Source organism: Cotesia typhae, unplaced genomic scaffold (genome assembly GCF_013202065.1).
Source record: "Cotesia typhae breed Kobodo isofemale line unplaced genomic scaffold, CoteBio_Ctyphae contig_50, whole genome shotgun sequence".
Lineage (NCBI taxonomy): Eukaryota > Metazoa > Arthropoda > Insecta > Hymenoptera > Braconidae > Cotesia > Cotesia typhae.
Genome location: NW_027423758.1, coordinates 809410 through 832870, shown reverse-complemented (window position 1 = coordinate 832870; position 23461 = coordinate 809410). Strand labels below are relative to the sequence as shown.

Below are 23461 nucleotides of genomic sequence, written 5' to 3'. Positions count from 1 at the left end.
TGATGGGAGGAGAAAATAGTTCCTTGTGAATCCACAAGAGGGTTAAGGTATGCGTATTTTCGTCTAACCTATCCTACATACATAATACCCACACACCCTTATATTTATGTGCATAGAATGAACTCTAAGTTTATATTCCGATAATAATAGAAGTCGTTCCAAAATTGTGTAAGATGATAATTTAGTGTGACACAAGTTACAACCACGTGATAAGAATTATTTACTGGGTAATAGAAAAGATAAATAAATACAAGGAAACTCTTAAAGCATGATATCGTTAATGTCGACTTATAGTTGCGGTCAACTGCAAGCCCGGTTACTATTTCCCACGTGTGTAAGATGATCATTCCTTACGACCGGCTCGAAATGGTACAAATTATATTTAAGGAGTGTTTCTGTAGTTAGACCCTTGTTCTGTTGAGTAAACTATTTATTACTTTAAGTAAATAATAAATAACAACAACAACGATAATGAAAAATTATTAATTAAGTGAAATTTCTACAATTTTTTTGATACAAATGGAAATAATTGTAATTTTTCTAATAATAAAAATAAATGTGTCTATAATTGAGATTCAATGAACACGACATAATTTATCTAAGTTAGCAAACTTTTCAGCTCGTATAAGTCTATATCGTATGCGTTTTCTCGATTGGGATTTGCCGTCATTAAAAGTTTATAAAGAAGTCTAGGTACGCGAAAGTCGCAAGCGCGAAAAGCGAGACCGTCAGCCAATGAGCGAAGCTAAGAGGTGAGAGGAAAGCTTTTGGTTGTACAGCCTTCTCGGGGATCGTAAGGAGACCGGGCACAGGGTGAAGATGAGGGAGAGGGAGAATCAACGTCTCGAAGTTTTCTCATGTGCAATGCATAATGAGGAAAAGCTAAAGACGTAGAGGGCTTACAAATGAGACTGTATATACATTCTGCACAACTCTACAACAATTCTTTCAATTTTATTATTATTATTATTATTAATTTTTTTATTGACTTTAAAATAGTTGTCACCGTCAATCTTTTATTTAACAATCGCTAAGAGACGTATAGATTTATTAAAAATTGCTTCGGCTTCGGCTTGATGTTATAGTCATATATATTTATATATTTTGCATGCATAAGAAAGGGTTGTGGTCTGATCGGCTGAAGGATATTGAGTAAAATATATTACCCTTGAAATGCGCACGCGATTATCACAGTGAGCTAGCCGAAAAACTGATTAAACACGTTGGATCGATCGTCCGTGGTTACTGATTGCCTGTTAACCCGTTACAGTATTAATTATGTGGAATGTAATAAAAATTTAAGGTTTTTTCCTGAACTTATAAATAATTTTTATTGGTCGAAAATTTTCAATTTTTGAAACAAACATTATATTCATTTAAAGCTATTATTAATGTTTTAATTATTCAATAGATTTAATAGAAATTCTATTTGAGACAAAGTATGAGGGCAATAGTCGTCTCGATTTGAATATAAAAATATCCGAGCACATATTTTAATCACAGAATACATTACTTTTTATAAAAAGTCAAATTTTTTAGTCTCGAACTCTTAATTTCCAGACTTACCATCATTAAACAATTAAACTAGTCCGCAGCTAGTGGACAAATATTCAAATTTTTAGTTGAAAAATTAATAGAATAAATTGCTCACCTTGTTCATCATTCGGCGGGGATACTCCCGCCTCGTTGGAGGCGACTCTGTAACAGAAAAAAAAAAAAAAAATAATAATAGTTAATATTTTTTTGAAATAATAATCAATTATTTTCGTTAATTTTCACAAAGTTTGAAATGCTTTTAATATGTTCTATAATTGAATAAAATATAATAAAAATAATATTAATAATGATAATAAAAAATGTAGTGTCTGGAAAGTTGGCAAATAATGTTTCGGACACAGCCAAGGGAAAGCGGGGGTGGTAAGTGTGAGGGGGTTCACTAGCAAACCCCTTACGCGTGTCCGCCGCAGATTCAGACTCCTAATTAAGACGAGGGTGGAACGGGCTGTTGCTGGGTACAGTGCGGTTTTATGCCTGTGGGTGAGAAGAGAAACTCCTATCGCTAAGGAAGTGAGGGTGCACGATTCAAACTCCGGACTCCTATCCGGCGAAACTAAGGAATATTGATCACTGCTCCAGTAGCCAGCATTCGCTATGGCTCCTGCTCTCTAATGCGACCAAACCGCTAAACAGATGCGACTAAATTACCCCCGTAAAAATTATTATTATCCAATTATTGTTCTAAAGAAATTGATTTTCAGAATATTTAAAAAAAATTTTGAAAAAAAACGAAATTTTTTTTTTTTCAAATTTCTTGAAAAATTAATTTCTTTAATTGGAAAAATAAAGATTTTTGAGAAAAAAAATTTTTTTTTCATTGAAAAAATGAACAAAAATCGAAAAATTGTTCATAATGGTGATTTTTGCAAAAACAAAGAATTTGAAGCTTCGGAGCACTATGAAAACAAAATCACAGCGCTTTGAATTTTTCAGGGATTTTAGGGGACACTTGAAGGTTAAAAAATTACCGATGATATCCTTTGTTCATCCATTTTATCCAAAGTTATACCAAGTTATCCAAATATCCTTAATTATGCGAATTTTTGTCGTTTATTCAGTTAAAGTTTTCAATAAAAAAAAATTTTTTTTGACAAAAGCTATTCACAGTATCTTCTAAAGAATTTTATGTAGTTTTCAAAATCGTCCTTTGATTTTCTATACGATCATTATTTCCAGAGTTATTGATTGTCAATGTGAAAAAGTACTTTTTTGCTTTGATTGACGATAACTCCGCGGCAAATCATCGTACAGGCTTTTTAATTACATCAAATTAAAGGACATTAAATTTTCTAGAAAAGCTTTTCATTGAAACAATGGAAAAAAATTTTTTGAAGCCCGTAGAATTTTTTTAAGACGAGAAAAAATTTGGAAAATTTTTTTTTGTAGTTTTCTTAGGATTTCTCCAGACCCGAACATGATAAAAAATTTTTTATGGTCATATCTGAGAACTAGATACTTGGAGCTACAATTTGCTTTTTTTTTCGTTGCTATACGATCATTTTCCTCGGAGTTACAGCTCATTGAAAATCATCCAAAAATATTGAAAATTTAACAAATTAATTTTTGATAACTTTTAACTTAAAATAATTTAATTTTTGACACATTTCCGTGGACAAGTGGGTGAAAAATTAATGCGGATCGATAAAGTACCTCCGAAATATCGGAAAAGGTAAGTAACATTTAACCACCATAATAATTCATGTCACTCGAGTTATAAACTGTCAAAACTTTACTTTGATGAAAAATTAATAATTGATAAATATTTTCTGCTCTAAAATTATTAAGAGCTACAAAAATATATCGATTAAAAAATAACCCGAGGGTCAATGATCGATTCGACAGTACAGAGTAAGTTAGGGCTGAGGCACCCCTTTCACCTCCACCTACACCCGCGGCTAACTGTTTGTCCGGTAATTATAAGCTAGAACTCGAAAATTTCGAACTTTAAAGTTTCTTGCACTCCCTCTTTTTCCCCCTTCCACCCTCGGCTGCACCGGGAGTCGAACCCACTTTTAACCCCGAACTCCTTCAGGAAACAGGCCCTACACCCTCGAGAGCACTCTTGTCTGCTCTGCTGGCCAGCGTTAATTACTAATTAATTGTTTGACGTTTGAGTTTTGGCTCGATAACTCAAATAATAATTTTTGTCGTTAGTAGACGGATGGTCGAGTTAATTCATCAAATATTATGATAAGAATATATATAAGTCAATGTATTAGTTACTAGAGAAATGTTGAATGCTTTTTCAGCTGTGTATTCAATTTTTGATTTATATTGATTCTTATCTTTTTCATAATTTCCCGTCAAATGATAAGGGATGTATTGAATTTTTTAAATTAAATAAAAAACTTTTTATGTGAAGAAAAAAATTAAAAATAATAATAATATTAAAAATTTATTATGTATATTATTAAGAGAATAAGTATAATTTTGCTCTATCTCTAGATATATAATTAAGAAATGATCCTGTATCTTGTTAAATATTGAAATTTTTAAAGATATAAGTTCATCCCGATATTATATTCATCAAGACCTTTCATTTAAGTACCCACATCAATTTTTCATATATTTATATATATTATATATATGTATATATGAAAAATATATCAAAAATGCATGTGGGTACTTAAATGAAAGGTCTTGATGAGTACAACATCGGGATGAGCTTATATCTTTAAAAAATGGCTAGTTATTATTATTATTATTATTATTATTATTAAAATTCTTTGATTAAAAATTACTAAATAGTAATGGTAAAAATAATAATAATAATAAAATTTATATAGTTAAAATGGAATTTTGTGGTAGAAAGGAGTAGATTGTATTTAGTAGATGGTTTTCTCGACGGCCTTCTACTTTACAGAATGTATTGTATCTTTCACCCCTCGGTTTCCCGCATCTTTTCGCCATTTCACGTTGCGTAGTTGTTCTTGCTATCTACGGCCGGTGGAAATATTCAAATGAATTTCTAATCTGCCGCAACTCAGACTTTATATAGAATATACAACTTGAGATAGGTACTTACTCCACTTGTTAAACGGATAGGGGTACTCTCAAAATCAGAAGGCGAATTAAAATTATATTTTATCTTAATTATTATAAGACTTTCAATTAAAGTATCTCTTTCACAGCAAAAATATTTTTCTAATTTTTAGAGTCTAAAAAATAATAATAAATATTATTTTTAAAATAATCGTCCCCACTTTTGCCATAAAAATAATTTATCAAACTATTAAATCTAGTAAATGATTCGATGAGTAAGAGAACTGGTAGTGACGCTTCAAGGGTTGTGAATCGTCATCTGAGAGAAAAGGTTGCGAGACCACCCGGAGTGTTAAGCCGATAGGGAGAAAATTCACAAGTTCCTTTCTTGCCACCCTCGCTGCTCTTCATTTTCACTTCCATTGCCCAAAAGAAGACCCGGAAAACGTCTCTTTAATGCTCTTAGTCGTCACGGTTCTTTGGGTCCGCACTCACCCCGTGTCGCTTCCTGCCGAGCTGGGTAAATACCTGCCAGCGGGCAAATTACTCCGCGACATTACAGACATGTTTTCACGCACCGCCAAATTTTAAATTTTTATAAAAATAAAAATTTCTTTTAATATTATTAATTTTTCTGAAAAAAAAAAGAGCGAAAGAAAATTATCTGGTGGCAATTGACTGGCTGGTAGTGACAGCAGCAATTAACAACAGTCCGGACTCTCGCCTCCGACGAAGAGACACATCGTTAAATAATCGTTTCTACCCTTGCTGTTGCTACTGTTGTTATTGCTGCTGCTGCAACTAACCCCTTTAACCCGTTAAGACGTTCATTTAACAATTGAAGCTCTTGATTTACCAATCGCTAGCCACATGTCAATGACAGACTAGTTTTTTATTCACTGGATGAGAGATAGTATATTTGGAAGACATTTTTTTTTCTTTTTTGCAAATGATCACTCGAAAAATAACACAAAATATAAAATCATTCTAATCAAAATTTTATTGACTAAATTTAATTAATTATTATACTTAAATTTTTTTCTCAAATCAAGTTTTTATTTTTTCTTCAATATAAAAATTTCTTAACTTATTTATTATTTATTCCCGTAAAACTTTGTACGGGAAAAACAAAAATTGATGACAATAAATCTGCGAAGGATTAAATTGATAGCAATAAAAAATATTTAAGCGATTACCCCGCAAGAATAAGACATAATTATATGATAGGGGTTACGAACCCTTGCGAAAAAATTTTTCAACTTCTTTTCCGGCAATAAAACCCGTGAAAATGGATGAAAAAATAAAAATAAAAAAATAAATTTATATATTGTATATATTTATGTAGTAGACCCCTGTATAGTGAGAGATACGTTAGTACATGACACAAAGTGGGTATGGGATGGTACAGTGCATGTGAAATAGCGAAGCATTACGGGCATTACGAAAATTCACCCCTTAGTTTCACTCACCGCCCAACAACCGGCCTGTTATTACCGCGTATATCATTCTCGTGTTCTTTACGCGGTTCGAGATAACGATACGGGGTTGTAAATACGAAATTCCGGGTTCCCAAGAAAAGAAGGGGTAGTAGCTACCCCCGTTAAAAATAAATAACTATTACATACTTATAAGAGACTGCCTTTTTATTCCCCGGTTTTTATTAAAATATCAGTTTTTTATTAATAAGACAAATGGCAGAGTATGCCACCGGTAAGTGGGGAATAATCAAAATTAATGGCTGTATTTAAAAAAATTTTTTTTAGTGAATAAAAAATTTTTTTAATTTTGCTTTATTAAATAATGACTTGTTGAATTGCACTGTACTTTCTTAAATATTTATGTTTGTTAAAATATAAGCTCATCTCGATGTTACACTCATCAAGAGCTTTCATTTGAGTACCCACATGCATTTTTTATATATTTTTATATATACATATATATAATATATATAAATATATAAAATATATAAAAAATTGATGTGGGTACTTAAATGAAAGGTCTTGATGAGTGTGACATTGGGATGAGCTTATATCTTTAAAAATGTCAATAATTCACGAGATACAAGGTCATCTTTCGAATGCAGCCTAAATACTTATCATCATAAATTCTTTTAACAATACAGATTATAAAAAAAATTTAACGCGTTCTGAGACGTGCAATAAAAAAATTCACTAAAAAGAGGAAAAAATTGATATGATTTGATTAAATAAATTAAAAAAAAGCAGGGGTGAATAAAAATAATATCCTAAATGTAAATTTATATTTTTATGATAAATGTATTTGGATGCAAATTGATTGAATTCATTTAGAGTGATATCAATTCAAGTAAGATAAATTTCATTGAGATTTTTTTGGGCTACACTCTCCGATCGCGGGACTCTTACCCCAACAACCTAACCGACGGGTTGTAATCTCAGCTCAAATAAAAAGACGTAATGCCAGATAAAACATCCCATTTGTCTAACGACCATTTTTCTCGTTCCTTCCCCCCTTCAATGAGACAAAAGTGCTTTGAATTGAGGCTCCACAGCCAGTGGGGGTGAGAAGTTTCATATATAAGGCAATCATCTTAAGTTATTGTCACCAATATTTTACCTGAACTTTTTTTTCGGGGAATTTTTGTTAAATTACAGTCAATTGGGGTTGTTTCAACCATCAGGTTCATGTCATCTCATTTATTAAGCATGAAAATATTATTATTATTTTTTACAAGAAAGAGATTAATTTTTTTCATTAATCAATTGCTATTTTAACATAAAAAAGGAGCTTAATATTGTTTTGTTTAATTACAATTAATTTTTTTTGGCTTGCAATAGGAGAAATTTTCTGTCCTTTGAGCAGCCATAATTTTTTTATCGACGTTTGATATAAAAATAAAAAATATTTAAAATAAATCTTTAACTTATTGACAAAAATATTTATGATTAAAAGTTTTAATATAAATAAAAAATAAAGCGTGAATGGACTTTGATTTAAATTTCAGGAGCATTAATTCATTTCCTTTTGAATGGATCCAAGAAAGTAGTCGGGGGGGGGGTTTATTCTCTATTTGGTAACACCCCTTTTCTTACCACCTTACTAAACTACACCCGCTCCCTCTTCAGCCTTAAATACAGCCCGGATTTTCCGTCTTGGCGTCGCATGACCGGGACATTAAGACATTGTTCGGATGATTTACACCGCGAATTACATTCACGTGCCGGCCGTATATTAGACATACATTGTGAGCAACCCTTAGCTCAAAACAACCCTTTTCACCGAGAATTCAGTCCGGTAAAATATTAACCGACCGATCGATCATCCAATTAAACCTGTTACTCACTCGTTAGGTGATCGATCATTTTCCTATTATTTTTTTCTGTATCATTTTTATAAAAGAAAGAAAGAGCTAAAATTGACACTGGAATATTGAAGAAGCCGAGGCTTTTCTCTTCAGAATCCCTTTCCCTAATCAACCCTTTTCAAGGCTCCCAATTCCCGGCACCCTTTTAGGCTTTTACTTTTCTGAACGATTTGGAATTCTTTTCACGTGCTCTTAACTAACCACCAAAAGTCCCAGACAACTAATCAAGATTCTTTATTGAGTTTTCTTTTTTTTTTTTTTTCACCGACCAAATAACAATAAAAGTTAATAAAATACGGATTTATTTTATTATTTTTTTAAGCATATTAGTTTTGTTTTTTTGAGGCATTGCTGGAATTGATCGACTTGGTACCCCTCGTTTGCTCAAGATCTGTGAGTGATGGGGTGCAGTCAAGCAGCGGATACTCAACCGGTGAAAACGAACTTGATGTATAACCCGCTAATTCCCAGACGATTGTCGATAATAATAAAATATATACTTCTCAGTTGTTAATTTACGCGCCAGTTATAGATTTCTTGTTTTTTGCAACGTCAATTCCACTTTTTACCCTCACAGTGAATTTATTATTAGAAATTAAAAATACTAGGACTTATTTTTTATTAAAAAAATATCTAAAAATTAAAAGTTTTATTTTAGAGTTGTAGAAAAAATTTTTTTAAAGCAAATTATTTAATAGAGATAAATTTAATTATAACTGGAAAAAATAGACCGATTATTACACTCGTGAAAAATTGTAATTAATTATTCGTAGAGTTGGTGAAATATTTTTAAACGTTAGATTGGTAGCTTTTAATTTTTTTTATTCTTAAAATATATTAATTATTTTTTTAAGTAGTTCATTTAATTTTTTTATTTTAAAATAGACACTAAAGTTGGCCGACATAAAAAATTATTTCAAAATTTTATAATAATGCAATTATTAAAAATTAATTAATTAAAAAGTTTCACATGTGATAATTAATAAAAATTACAAGTGAAAATTTTTAAAAGTATTTTTTTTTATTGCAATTGACTCGTTAAAAAAATTTTTAAAAATTTTTGGGAAAATTTTTACTGAACTTTTTAAATTAAAAATAAAAAATACAATAAATTTATTTTTTCTCTAAAAGTCTGCATAGAAAAATCGTTTTACCTCTCGATTGCGTTTTGACGTGTGATAGATTCATAGTTATTGGAATAAGAGCACGACGAATAGGAAAAGCAAACGGAACAAAATCTAAGAAAAACTCGCCAGAGAAAAGAGAGTAAAATTTAAGTCTGTAAGTTGGACTTATCGCCAAGGGTAACGTAAATCAAGTGTGTTGCCCTGCGATCTGTTTGGATAGCTGAAGAGTTTTTGCCTACGTCGTCTCTGGATTCCCCCGATACTTTTTTTTTTTCTTCTCCACTATAGTTTTTTTTTTTTTTTTATTTACTAGAGCTTTTTTTAAGCTCGAAGAAATGAAAAAAAGAATGTTTTCTTGAGCAAGAGAGCAAGTTCTCCCGGAATATGGGGTAATTCGTGGAAAGACAAAGTGTAATGGGAAAATGAAGGCTCAAAAGAAAGGACGGGAACGGATGCAAGGCTGAGAGGGTTGCAAAGATCCCGATCCCATTATCCATTTGTGCAGGAGGTAGAAGGGCACTCCTGACTACTCACTACCGAAAAAGACTCTATGAAGGATAAGAAGACAAAAACTTAAACAAAGTGCATAAGTGAGAAAGAAAATACGTTCCTGACGATCCTCAAACTTCCCTCTGTCGTTTCCGGCTGACTTTATTGACGCTACCCCTTCCTCCTCTCCTTTCTTCTTCCTCAATACTCCCCCCTCCCGAAGGGAGTCAAAGATTCGATTTAAGGATTAAACCAGGCTCTGTATTATGCGTTTAGCTATAACCATTGTCTATTTTAATCCTTCTTTCTGTCAATTATTATTATTCTTCTTTATTAATTCCATTTACCAAACGTTATTTTCAATACAATTGATAAATTGCCATCTATATATCGAGATAATTCTATTTTATAAATTAGTTACGATTTATTAGAAACAGAAATTTTTTTTTTTTGCTGGAAAATAATTTTTAATCATTTTAAGAAAAAAAATTTATTTTGTAAAAATATTACTTGATCAAATTATAACTTTGTCTTTAATAGTGTCAATAATTGGGGCTTTTACTTTAGAATTACTCTTTTTAAAATCATTAAAAAAAAAAAAAAAAAAAACCATAAAAATCCAACTGAGCCTTTGAGGCGGTAAATTTTAAAATAAATGAGAGATGAAGATGAGGCTTAAGTATATTAAGTATAAACCACCACCAACCAGGTTAAGATAGAGCTAAGATTGTTATCAAAAGCTCAGGCACATTACATCGGATGTCCCGTCAAAGTAGACCCGTAATTCGGAAACGAGGCCATCGTCGCCTCGTTCTTTAAACCAGCCCCAGGCAATTTGGTGCCTACTTTGGTATTATGAATAAGCTTGATAGTCATAACCGAGCATAGTCTTAAAGACTACGACCTTTTCGAGGCGTAAGATTCAAACGAAATTAGCTCGGACTTATTCAAAGTTCAAAGAATAAATAACAAGACAATATTTGCGATTATCCATCATTGATACTTAAGTCCCGTGGCACGCGCGTTGAATGCCGCTGTATTATTGCTTTTATGGGCAATAAAAGCAGCAAACATTCCTCGTATGTCCCCAGACCGGTGCTAGCTGTTTGGTTTTTGCTTCCTTCCCTATGGACATCAAAAAAATAGAGGGGAGGTTTTATCGTCTGGCCGTTATTGCTGTTCACGGGACCGGAATGCCGCTGAAGGTGTCGCGATTGGTTTTGCGAGCGGATATAGACCAGGGAGTAGCTCCAGTCCCTTGGCCAGTTAACCTCTTAGTCTTCTGGCTTTTCTACGGGGACCTCGGAAAATAATGGGAAAAACCTGATCTTAAACCCGGTAAAATTCGATATTAGATTTTAGAACGAATGTGTCTATGCTTTTTATGGATATTGTGTGATTTTTTAAACATGGATTTGTTAGGCAGGCTTTCAGCGTGGTGTACCATTTTTTCGGATTTTCTCCCGGAGATAGCTTTAACTCCGCTGCTTTTTTCCTCAATCCCTTTCGCTAAAACTGATATATCCTCGGAACAGAAGCTTTCGGGAGGAGAAGTCTTTCTGGATGGGGGTGTGATGACACTTCGGTTACGACATTAGCGACGACGTTCTTCCCTAACTCGCTCTACTTCGTCAATGTCAACGTATTTCCTCAGATCCATCGGATTCATTTTGGAGGGACGTGAGAAAGCGATTGGTTTAAATTGTAAATAAATTATTTTTGTTTGGAGTAACAAATGTTGTTGAAATAGCTAAATTATTTTCGATAGAAAAAACTAACACTATTAAAGACAAAGTTATGATTTAATTTTTTTTTTAAGCAATCAAATATCAATTTCTTTTTTTAAAATGATAATCTTTTATTTTTTCCGTGTATCAATATCTGAAAAGAGCAGTCTCTTGAAAAGGTGACTGATCTGAGATTACTAGCCAGTGAGACAGGAATCCTCTTAACTTGTTTTCCACTTGAAGACAGAGTCTTACATGTGTTTATTTTCCACCCTCAGTCCGTAATCCAGTTCTTCCTGCAATCCCAAGTCTCTAGAAAATTCAGAAGAAGGAATAGATAAAAAAAAGGTGGACTAAACTCTGGACGAGACAGAATACATTGTAACCGGGAATGCGATTACGCGATGAAGCGACGGATTTATTGGAGGAAATTCATGCCATTAAGATGTAACGTGTGTCTTTGCTTTCGGAAAAAGAACTCAAGGGGCTGAGTGAAGACTCTTACGAGTGTGGAGTGTGTTAGGGAGGAATGAATATGATGGAGCGAGAACGGAGCGGAAAATAAAGTTAAAAAACAATGTAAATTTTTTGACATTCGACTCCGATGTTGGGGTGGTAATGGCACGTCTACGACGCCTTAATGGCCCTTCGTCTTCAGTTTTACGGTCGATTATCGCCCTCTGAACCCTTTTCACTATCGCGAACACCGCTTCTGTCTGTAAAGAAGCTCTGATTTTAACGGGGGCCGAGACTAAGGGGTATAATGGTGTAAAGGGAATTGTGGTATCATCGTAAACTTACTAACTCACCCCTCATGCAAACTCTTACGAGAATACTCTCTTCTTTATATTATATATTATATCCAAACAATGAATTCAGATGATCGTAACCACTTTCCTCTTTTTAATTTTTATACGCCTCTTAATCATTCGCTTTTGTTTACAGTTTCAGACTTTTAGTGTCCGGGATTTAATAATGTAATAATCAATTATTGATAGTCTTACTTTTTGTAAATTATTTAAATTCACGTAATAATTAAAACGTGACAAATTTCTTGAGTGGAGAATAAAATTCTTGGGAATATTTAAATTTAATTTCTTAGATAGAATTCTTCTTGTGTTTATCTTATTTTGGGCCAATTTAGAAGCTTCTGACGTACCTTAGAAAAAAATATCATTTTTCTTTGACAATATATTTCACTAGAATTTTTTTTTTGATCAGAAAAGAGTTTAAAAAATATTTTTAAATCAGTTAAACTATTTTCTTCAAATTCAATTTTATTGTTCAATTAAATAAAATTATTTTTTGATTAATTTTTCGAATTGTGTTTTTTTTGAAGAACCATGTTAAGTCTCTGTAGAAAAAAAAATATTCACAAGTTTTAATTTAAACAATTATAAAAAAATCGGAAAGCTTAAATACAAGTAACATTATTGAAAAATTAAATTTAATTGTTTATTTATATTTACGTTTAACCGTATCCATTATACCAGATTACTAGCCCATTTGGGAATAAGGATTGCGATTAATAACTGTGCGACCGGTTCCTACGCGTCCTATTAAAAAAAATATTCAGTAGAAAAAATTTTGCACTGACAAAAATTAAATTTTTATTATCCAAAATAAAAATTATTAAATTTACATAATTCTTACGAATAGCGTTGGCTGCCACTATGATGACGAAGAATATCAAGAAGTTCAAGATCTTCATGATTATTTTGTTGTTACTTTAAAAAGTACTGATATCGTTTACTTAGTAAACTGACAGCTACTGATACCCTCAAATACACATTGCAAGTTTAAATACTTTAAAATGGTAATTAAAAATGAAGTAATGCAATAAATTATGCGTAGATAATCGATGTATTTTCAAGTTCGGCCATGAAACTTGGAAAATAAAATATAAATTTGTAATTATTATAATTGCTGTTATTTAATGTCCAATTATTGCAATTTTTTATTATCTGTAATGAGTATGTTATCAATAATTACGAAAAAGAAAAAAATTATTTACCATGGTTTAATTTAAAATAATAATAATAATAATTTTGTTCAATCACTCGCAAGCTAACTGACTAATTATTTAGCTTAACACAAAAATTAATTCATTAAAATAAAAAAAAAAAAAAATTAAATACTTAAGATTATCCTTTTTTTTTGTCAGTCAAAAAATGAAGGATGGTGCCAATGACAGAGTTAACTCTCAACAAATGAATGCACGTTGGGGCTTTGACGTGGAATAATTTATCAAAACTCCAAAGTATCGCCCAAGTACTACGTCCTTACTCTGTCACTCAAAACACTCGCGCCTAAAATAAATCTCCATTAACAAAACAAAATATTTTATAAAAATTAATTCTAAAAACCTGTCGAGTGACCTTGTGGTTGTCGCCGTGGAAATATCTGGTAAAAAAGTTTGTTGTAATCATTCCTCTGTCCCTCTCAAAAACTTTTCTTATTCCTTAATATTTATTTTTCTCTTTCTTCCTCTTATTTTTTTACCCCGGTGGTTTATGTCGTTGTCTTTTTGGAGGAAAAAGTACAAGAAGTAAAAGACGAGCTAAGAAAAGTAAAAGCGACCCCCAACTGTCTCGACGCTTATCTTTGTGAATTCTTTCGGTTGAGGAAAACTTTTCTACCCTCCACTTCTTTTCTACCTTACACTCTTTCTCGCCCTCACCTGAACCGAACTGACTAAATTTTTCAATTTATTTTTTCTATCTCACCGGAACAAAATTATCAGGCCTCTGATTAAAATTATTTTAATTATTTTTTTTAATAAACAACTTAAATTTTTTTAGTTTTATTTTAATTATACACGGGTTTAATAATACATGAAGTAAGTAGTGTTTATTCAGTAGCGGTTGGCAATTTACACGGGGCATTAAATATTCAGGTGTCACACTAGGGAAATGGATACCGGGTGTTAAACTGATGAGGACACAAAATGTCAGAATATTCTAATAAAATTTATCTTTTTACTGCGCTAACTTTTTTTTTATTTATTATTTACACTAAAAAAAATTTAAGTGAATTTTTGTCTTCTACTATCATTTATTTTTTTTAAATTATAGTTTAAAAAAAATGCTTGGATTAAAATATATTTATTTTAGACATAAATCTAAATTATTAAGAGGATAAGAAAAATTTTTTTTCATATCATTCTCACCGATAGTCAATTTATTATGATTTCTAGATACATAATTAAGAAATGACATTGTATCTTGTGAAATATTGACATTTTTAAAGATATAAGCTCCAAGATTACACTCATCGAGACCTTTTATTTGAGTACCCACATCAATTTTTCATATATTTATATATATTAGGGTGGGTCAAAAAAATCGAATAATTTATTTTTGACTTTATACTCTGAAAAATAGGTTCGTAGACACCTAAAAAGAATTCTCTCCAAGTATAAGCTCTTAATTATAACGGGAAGGTCCTCCGCTTTGCGGGTTTCTATTTTTTTCGAATAATCAGATAAAAAAATTTATATCTCGCTTCCAACTGCTTGGAAAAATATTCCGTGGCATAGATTTTGTGAGAAATTGAATGCTTTACAAAAAGGTCTCTTATGACTTTTTCAAAAACTCAACCGATTAAAAGATATTCATAGTTGAAGTTTGGCTATTTTAAGGAAAATATTCGTTTTTATTATGAATTTTATAAGTCGATGAAAAAAATTATTTCGGATTGCGGAACTCATGATTTTGTAGGAAATTTACTGCTCTACAAAAATGGTCTCTTATGATTTTTTGATTAAGTGAAGCCGTTACGAGATATTCATCGTCAAACATTAACGAATATCAATATTTCCAGTTTTTGATCAATAATTCGATAAATTTTAATTTAAACTATGAGTTTCAGGAAAATTTACATAAATTTGAGTTTCGATCGATAAAGAAATGTTATAATAAGTTAGATAAAGAATTATTGGAATTATCATTGATTTTCCTTGGAGAAATGCCTCAAGAAAAGATTTCTTTCAAACGTCCTGGTGCTGTTCATCATGCTAGATGGATGGCTAAGGCCATTTATAGTTTGAAAATGTATCTATTCAGAGATGAATTCAAACTCTCTCAGAAAGAATTGCATGGTCTTCGTCATTTCTGTATTTTTATAGTCACATTGTATTTAAAAGCTTGGTTTTCATCAACTTCTGCAACAACTGCTGCTTATCATGACTTGCAGTTTATGAAAAATTTATTGGAGTACAAACATATCAATCCTTTGATTTCTTCAGCTACGTGTGAAAAAATGATTTCGCACTTATGGTATTTGAGCGATGAACTTGCCATTTTATCACTGTTTGACGATGGCGTTCCATTAGAAGTAAAAAAAGTATTGTTGAAGCTGTTAATACTCGTGAAGGTACAGATTCTAAAGCTAAAAGATTTGTAATTGCTAAAAAGATTTGAATTCATTGGCGCAGAGAACTCTGAGTGACTTTGTGTCTAAAAAGTCATTAAATCTTTTCAAAATCTTCGATCTACCGTATGACTTTCTTGATGTCGATGTTGAATTATGGCCTACTAATGAGAGTTATCTCGAAAATAAAGAATACTTTCAACAACTAAAAGTTGTCAATGATTCAGCAGAGCGAGCTGTTGCATTAGTCAGTGAATATAATCAATGCTTGACAAAAATGAAGAACAATTCCAGTACTTATTGCAAGTTGTCAAAGAACATCAAAAACATTCCCAAATTGTAATAAAAGAAATTATTTATAGTAATAGCGTACTGTTATGTTAAAAATATAGACAATTATATTGCAATTGATAATTCAATAAAAAATTTATCTATAAAAAAGTTAAATACTGGTTGTTTCTCACTTGATTCAATACTTTTCATATTAAATTTGATAAAGAAATATGTCATTCACTTCAAATTAAACTAATCATTGGCTATATGTCGAAAAAATGCTCTAATTTCTTGTTTTAATGCAATCAAACAAGCTCAAGACTGAAAACAATATTAAAAAAATTGTTTATAACATTTTTTTATCGATCGAAACTCAAATTTATGTAAATTTTCCTGAAACTCATAGTTTAAATTAAAATTTATCGAATTATTGATCAAAAACTGGAAATATTGATATTCGTTAATGTTTGACGATGAATATCTCGTAACGGCTTCACTTAATCAAAAATCATAAGAGACCATTTTTGTAGAGCAGTAAATTTCCTACAAAATCATGAGTTCCGCAATCCGAAATAATTTTTTTCATCGACTTATAAAATTCATAATAAAAACGAATATTTTCCTTAAAATAGCCAAACTTCAACTATGAATATCTTTTAATCGGTTGAGTTTTTGAAAAAGTCATAAGAGACCTTTTTGTAAAGCATTCAATTTCTCACAAAATCTATGCCACGGAATATTTTTCCAAGCAGTTGGAAGCGAGATATAAATTTTTTTATCTGATTATTCGAAAAAAATAGAAACCCGCAAAGCGGAGGACCTTCCCGTTATAATTAAGAGCTTATACTTGGAGAGAATTCTTTTTAGGTGTCTACGAACCTATTTTTCAGAGTATAAAGTCAAAAATAAATTATTCGATTTTTTTGACCCACCCTAATATATATATTATATATATGTATATATGGAAAATATATCAAAAATGCATGTGGGTACTCAAATGAAAGCTCTTGATGAGTTCAACATCAGGATGAGCTTATACTTTTAAAAACGTCAATATTTAAGAAAGTACAGTGCAATTTAACAAAAGTCATTGCAAGATTTCTAGTAAAATTTATTTTTATAAAATTGTGGATTTTATTGTCCGTTATTTGTTTCAGTAGTATTATTACTCTTATTATTATTATCATCTTTGTTTTCACCTTCAGTATCATCTTTACTACCATCATCATCATCTTTATCTTTATCGTCATCATCATCATCATCACTATCATCACTATCATCACTATCATCCTCATCCTCCTCATCTTCTTCAAAAAAATTCTTCTCACCTTGCATCCACGTTTTTTTCATATCTTTTTCTTCATCTAAAAAAAATTTCTATCAATACCATAAACCTACCTCAATCATTTTCTAACAAATAAAAATCATACCTAATTCTTTTATAACTAAATCATAAATCACTATAAAAAAATATACAATTATTTTTTATAATTAAAATTGAAAAATTAATCAACTCACGTGTCCAAGGAACCTTTTTTTCTTCTTTTTCTTGGCCTGTGTTACAATTAAAATTATTCAGTAATTTAAATATGAAAAAATAAATATAGAAAATTAAAAATTACCTGTAGTTACATTAACAGCCAATAAAAATCCGAGAATTAAAAAAAGAACTTTCATCATAAATAATTAAATATCTTCAAAATTAATTTAAAAATATTGAATACGAAAAATTTGAACGTAACTAACTTTTTTAAATGAAAACACTTATTGTTACTTACTTAACTTGTTTATCAGCAATTGTTGGCGAGTGTAGTTAACATAATTACACTAGTCGAGAATGAGCAATTATTATTAGTGATAGCTATTTTAGAAAATAAATTTAAGAATTTTATTTTTTGAATAAATTTGTGAATACGTAAAAAAGATTAGAGCGATATTAAAACGAATTTGAATAAATGATTTACTGTTAATCGAAGCTTAGATAAATATAAAGCGTATAAAAAACATTGAAGAATGAATATTTAATGGGAATGCCCTTGAATATTAGAGATGGCTTGATTAAAGAAAGAGATTTCTCTGAAGAGAAGTTTAGAATTACGGGGTAAGGATGTAGGGTGATTTTTAGGTGAGTAGTAAATGTCCTATAACCCCCGCGACAAATATGGAATTTGCATATAAATCGGATACTTTCATCTGTGAAGCTTGAGCAACCTTATCCATTTAATAATATTATATGAACAACTAACATTCGAGACTTTCTTAACCACCATTTTGAATTTAACCAATCACTAAAAAAAAGTCGACTGAATCTTATACATTATTTTTAAATTTAATCTGAGAATTTATAAAAATTTTAAATTGCACAATTTTTCCTCAAAAAATTTATTAAAATTTTTATTAATTTTTTTTGAATGAATAATTTTAATAATTTTGAGGAATATTGAATATTTAAGCCGTAAAATGGAGTGTTATCTATATATGTTTGTAAATTAAAATAAAATTAATTTAATGAAAAAAAACAATTAATTAAAAAAAATTAATTTCATAAAAATTATTTAGGTCAACTTTGTTAATTTTTTTTTTTTTATTTAATATTTTTAATAACAATAATAATTAAAAAAATTGCGTTTATAAAATTCGATTTGAGAGAATAAATAAAAGTAGCTTTGTAATGAGATACTTTTTAAGAAGTTTTTTTTATCATTTATAATCGGGAAATAAATCGTTTTATTCAATTATCAGAGGCGCTTTTTCAAGAGTTGGGCCATGCTCTCCAGGTTCTTTTTCACTGCTGTCTAGTATAAGTGCGGGGGTGTCACGAAAAAAGCTTCTCTTTGTCCGGCTTAAGAGTCTCAACAGCGAGTAAGAGGCTTAAGAGTACGTTGAGAAGACATTAAATACCAACGACCTGTCGTCGCATTTTATTATTTTTTAACCCAAATATCGCTACCGTATTTAAGAACAAAAAAAATTTTTTTTGTTTTTTTTTTATGACTTAAAAAAAAAAGACAGTACGCAATCGAGGTCCTTATTTTTGTCTGGTTTTCCGGAGGGATGAATATTTAAGGAACGGACTTAATCTGTGCTATGGGATTCACGACCTTACATCTTCACTCGTGTATCACTCGAGTAACCGATCTCGAGTGTTTTTGTCAGCAGTCGGGATGATATATACAAACTTTGTTAAAATAATTCAAGAGTTTTTTTTTATTATTTATTATTCAACGTATCAGAAAATTTTTAAAGTTCTAAATAAATTTTTTTTTTAATATTATTAAAAAAATTTTTCTTCGTTCTACATTTAGAATTTTTATTTTCTTGTCTATAAAAATATTTAATAGCAAAATTAATAACAAGTCAATTAAAATTTAATGTAATTAAATGAAAATGAATGTGAGACACTTAAATAATTATTTTGATAACTTTACAGAGTGGTTTTATTGAAATAATCTATATAATTAAGAGAATAAAAAAAATTTTGTGTCCAGGATAGTCATAAGATAAAATCGTTTTTTTTTTTTTTTTTTTTTTTTTTTATTGAAATTTAGTGTCTTTGCAAAGGTCTTGATTTGAATTAACGTTATACTCATCGAGAGCTTTCATTTAAATACCCACATGGTATTTTTTATATATTTTATATATATGATATTTTTGGAATATATAAATATATAAAATATATGAAAAATTGATGTGGGTACTCAAATGAAAGCTCTTGATGAGTGTAACATCAGAATGAGCTTATATCGCCAAAATCGTTAACCGTTGAGAAAATAAATTGCAATTTAATAAAATTTATAATTTAATAAAGCAAAATTTTATTTATTTATTTTTTACCAGTCAGAGCAGTGACATAGTGACTGCAAGGTTGCTAGTTATTACTAATCGACAATCATGACTATGAATCACTGTGATTACTAGCGAGCTGACCCATATTTTTCTGAGAATTAATAAAATCAATTAAAAATTTTTACGTCATCACATAAGTAACTAATCAGGTCTATGTAAATTTTCCAAGCAAGAAAATCTTTTTTTATTTTAGATTCTCTGTTTCTCTAAAATCCCTTACATCCCTTTCCTTATTTTTCTTTAATTTTTTTTCCCTACCAATGAATAACGTTTGTAACATTCACCGCAACCGCGACTCGTTGGCTGGCTTTATTGGTTTTTACCGGCACAACACAGTCCGATATTTTTTTATTACACCGGTACCGAGTGAGCGTTTTTTATGCTCACCCCATCGCATTGTTGCCAGAAAGAGGGACTTACGCTCGTAAGCGTACATAATATCCGCAGAAGCTAAACCCTGAAAAAAGCGAACCACTATTTTATATTTTTTACCGAACTTACGGCTTTCATACTCGAGCTAATAAATATTTCGAAAAAACAGCGACAAGTTGCTGCAACAAAATGTCCTCGGACGTCAAAAATCGCGTTTATAGAATTGCACGCCTCAAAGGGCGGTTGTTATTTAAGAAAATAACCAAAGTTTTGTAAGAAAAAAAATGACTGGTTGATCTCTGACTGGAGAATGCGAAAATGAGCAACGCGGGCCGTCTTCTCAAGCACGAGGGTTGATAAAAAATAAAAATAGTAAAGCATTAAACGCAAACAAGGGTAGCAATTTCGCGAGGGGACTTGAGAGGTCTAACCACCAGAGGAAAGAAACGGAGCCAGCCCAGACCAAGATACGAAAAAAAAAAAAAAAAATTGAGAGGGTTAAAGCTACAGATGGGGGTTAAGAACGGTTTAAAAAGCCCGCAACCCAGTCACACGATACTTTTTAATTTAGTAAAAATGCGCATTCATACCATACAAGTATTTGAGGCTGTACGCTCGCTCTACCGCAAGAGAGTTCTGAGCAGGGAAAGAGTCAGATAGGGGTTGCAATTTTCTAAGGGGATGAAGCTCTTCGAGGGCTTCTGGACCGACTTCAATGGACTTCCAGTAGCTCGTGACGATTAAAGACCACCAGTCGAGAATGCCATTCCCAGAAAGTGTAATTGACACGGATTTATTGTACAGAAAAATTATATTTTTTAACTAACCCCCTGCTGGAAAAAATCAACCATAGAAGTCTCAAGTCATCGCTAGTTGTCTTTTTGATAGAAAAACAATTTTTAGTTTATTTTAAGTACAAGAAAACTGATAAGATACATCACTTTTCGCTTTTTGAATTCGTTCACTGACGCTTCAAAAATTCTCTCAGTATAAAATTTTGAGTCAAATCGAAATTAAAAAATTCTGTATAAAAATGTTACACCTCCCCACATTAACTAAGCTTGTCCCCGATTGCTTAAATTATCAAAATTTCATATTAATTAATTGATATTATTAAATTACAAGACAAAGATCAAATTCTACAGGTTTATAAATTAGTATCAATAAATGAAATAAATAAAATAAATAACAAACATATAGAATGACAAGAGCTTTCATAGGTCAATATCAAGTCGGTGAATTGAAGCGAATCACGTTACTGTACGGACGATTGCTCTTCACATGTAAGGGGATTGATTCCATTCTCTCTATTTTTATATTATTTAACTTTATTTAGTTTTTTTTTTTCTTACAAAAGGGAAAAAATTATCGCGAAAAAATAAATGCGAAATCCATATCCTTGAGATCGTAGATGGTTATATGGTAGATAGATGTAAGATACACTGCACCCTATCCCTATTCATACGCAGTATATAGATGCGTGTATATGCCGTAAAGTATTCTATTTTGTTTTCTTACAAGTAACTTCATAGAGATCTGAACCGGATCTCCGGCTGGCTCAACCAACGACCCAACTTGCCCATAAATATGATTGCCGAAGCACCCCTTTATGCTTCCCTCTCTTCTCCAAACCAGGATCACGTATCTTTACGATCACATTTACAAAATCCAATCTACGATTATTCTTTATTGAAATAAAATAAAACTTTTTTCCTCCTAGGCTTTTATTGCTGATCAATGCTTGTTTAATGATCACAATAATCATCGGTGAATCATTTTTAAGTGAAAAAATAATTATTGTGTCCAGATAAAAATTTTTTTGACCGAAAAATAACAAATTTTTTTTTTTCAATTAAAAAGCGAGCAAATAAATAGCTTTAATTAAAATAAAAATTATTCGATTAATTTTTTAGTTTTTTTTTTTTAAATGTAAAAAATATTAAATCAATATTGAGTCAAAAATAAAAAAATAAAATTAATTTTAAGATAAATTTAATTATAACAAGCAATGTTGCCAGTTGGAAATAATTTAAAATTATAAACAATAATTTATTCTCATTAAACTTGATCTTGATGATGAGAATTTGTTATTAGAAAAAGGTTTTTTATTATTGTTAGATTTTTTTGGCTTTATATTTATACTTTAAAAAATTTTAAATGCTCCTGTTAAATTTTTTGATATATTTATAAATGATTTTCCTTAAAAATTGGCTAAAATTGCAAGTTTTAAATTTATAAAAATTTTTTTAACAATGCTAAAATATTTTTAAAGTCTAATTTATATCAATTTAAAGTATTTTTTACTCAGAAAAATAAGAAAAACCAAAAAATCACGTGACCCGCTAATGTATTTTTCGAAGAATCCCGAAAACAATTATTTGATAAGCTTATCAAGTTAGCCTACTGTGACGCACATTAATAATATTTATAAATCTATAAATCTTTGATCACCGCCACTAGAAACAAATCGACTAAAGTGCTTGCTCAAAAATATTTTTCTGAAACAAAATTATTAGAATTGAATTAATATATAAAATGCAGGCTATAAATTTTTTTGTTTCTTTTGCTGTTTTGTTGCTTCTTAAATCAAGCTCGGGTAAATATTTACAAAAATTAACAAATTACTAATTTTTTGCTATTAAATTCGGGATTTTTTATTTTGTAATCCAGGCGCAACACTTAACGATGAATCCCAGGAAATTACTCCCATAGAACAACCGAGTGAAATAAAAAATGATATTGCTAAAGGTAAAAAATTATTTATTTAAAAAAAACGCCATTTGGTTTCAAAATAATTCAATTGCACTTTTAACTTTGATTAAATAATTAAAAATGGTCAAAATGTCAATGTTATATACATCAAATTAAAGGTAATTTAATGAGTTTTTACATGAATTTATCAAAAATTAGTTATCTTTTTTCTATCAAAAGTTATACATCAATAAAGTCATCAAAAAATTAATTTTTAATATTTTGATAAATTTAAAAAGCTACCATTTCTAAACTTATCGACGGATTTTGCTCATCTTCAAACTGATAGAAGGTTATTATCTAAAGAATATGTGTGACAAATTTTATCTGAATCTGTTGAGAATTATAGGTGCTATCGTGTTCACAAATCGCGTTATATTAAAAATATATGTCCTTTATTTAAAATTTGATGTGACGTTTTCATTGTTGTCACTTAAACTAATTTTTTTCATCGAATAGAACACTCAGAAGAAATCCCTTTGGAAGATATTGGCGTCAATACGCTTTGGGATAATTTTTTAATTTTTTTATTTTATTTTAATTTCAATTGATTAAGAGTTTTTAAACTTTGATTGCATTTTTAAGCTCGTCCACGAGTTATTCGTCAAGTCGAAGCTCCAGAA

General features: G+C 30.3%; 2 protein-coding genes and 1 long non-coding RNA gene across 6 annotated transcripts in view; all 3 read right to left on the bottom strand.

Moving 5' to 3' along the window:
* The window catches only part of LOC141531701 (uncharacterized), a 194872-nt gene that overhangs the window by 44997 nt on the left and 126414 nt on the right, over positions 1–23461 (bottom strand). Inside the window, exon 4 of the mRNA XM_074249637.1 lies at positions 1652–1698. Coding sequence (XP_074105738.1) covers positions 1652–1698 — 47 coding nt within the window. The remainder of the gene's footprint in view (positions 1–1651; positions 1699–23461) is intronic.
* LOC141531705 (uncharacterized) lies at positions 11034–13121 on the bottom strand. Of its 3 annotated transcripts, none has more exons than XR_012479974.1 (4): positions 12868–13120; positions 12695–12781; positions 12035–12579; positions 11034–11537 (listed from the first exon to the last, which is right to left on the bottom strand). It is a non-coding gene; the product is annotated as an uncharacterized LOC141531705 (long non-coding RNA). The 3 variants fall into 3 exon arrangements; XR_012479973.1 differs by having other exon boundaries at positions 11050–11941; positions 12027–12579; positions 12868–13121; XR_012479972.1 differs by having other exon boundaries at positions 11051–11941.
* LOC141531704 (uncharacterized) lies at positions 16577–17611 on the bottom strand. Of its 2 annotated transcripts, XM_074249639.1 has the most exons (4): positions 17492–17611; positions 17388–17423; positions 17300–17329; positions 16577–17233 (listed from the first exon to the last, which is right to left on the bottom strand). In XM_074249639.1, the coding sequence occupies exons 1-4, from the start codon at positions 17547–17549 to the stop codon at positions 17004–17006; spliced, it is 354 nt and encodes a 117-aa protein (XP_074105740.1). In that variant the 5' UTR covers positions 17550–17611; the 3' UTR covers positions 16577–17003. The 2 variants fall into 2 exon arrangements, with proteins under 2 accessions (XP_074105740.1, XP_074105741.1); XM_074249640.1 differs by lacking the exon at positions 17300–17329.

Coding starts and splice junctions, on each gene's coding strand:
- LOC141531704 (XM_074249639.1), bottom strand. CDS start 17,549: ATGATGAAAGTTCTTTTTTTAATTCTCGGATTTTTATTGGCTGTTAAT. Junction 17,424..17,491: donor GGCTGTTAATGTAACTACAG/GTAATTTTTAAT, acceptor ATTGTAACACAG/GCCAAGAAAAAGAAGAAAAA. Junction 17,330..17,387: donor AAAAAAGGTTCCTTGGACAC/GTGAGTTGATTA, acceptor ATTTTTTTATAG/TGATTTATGATTTAGTTATA.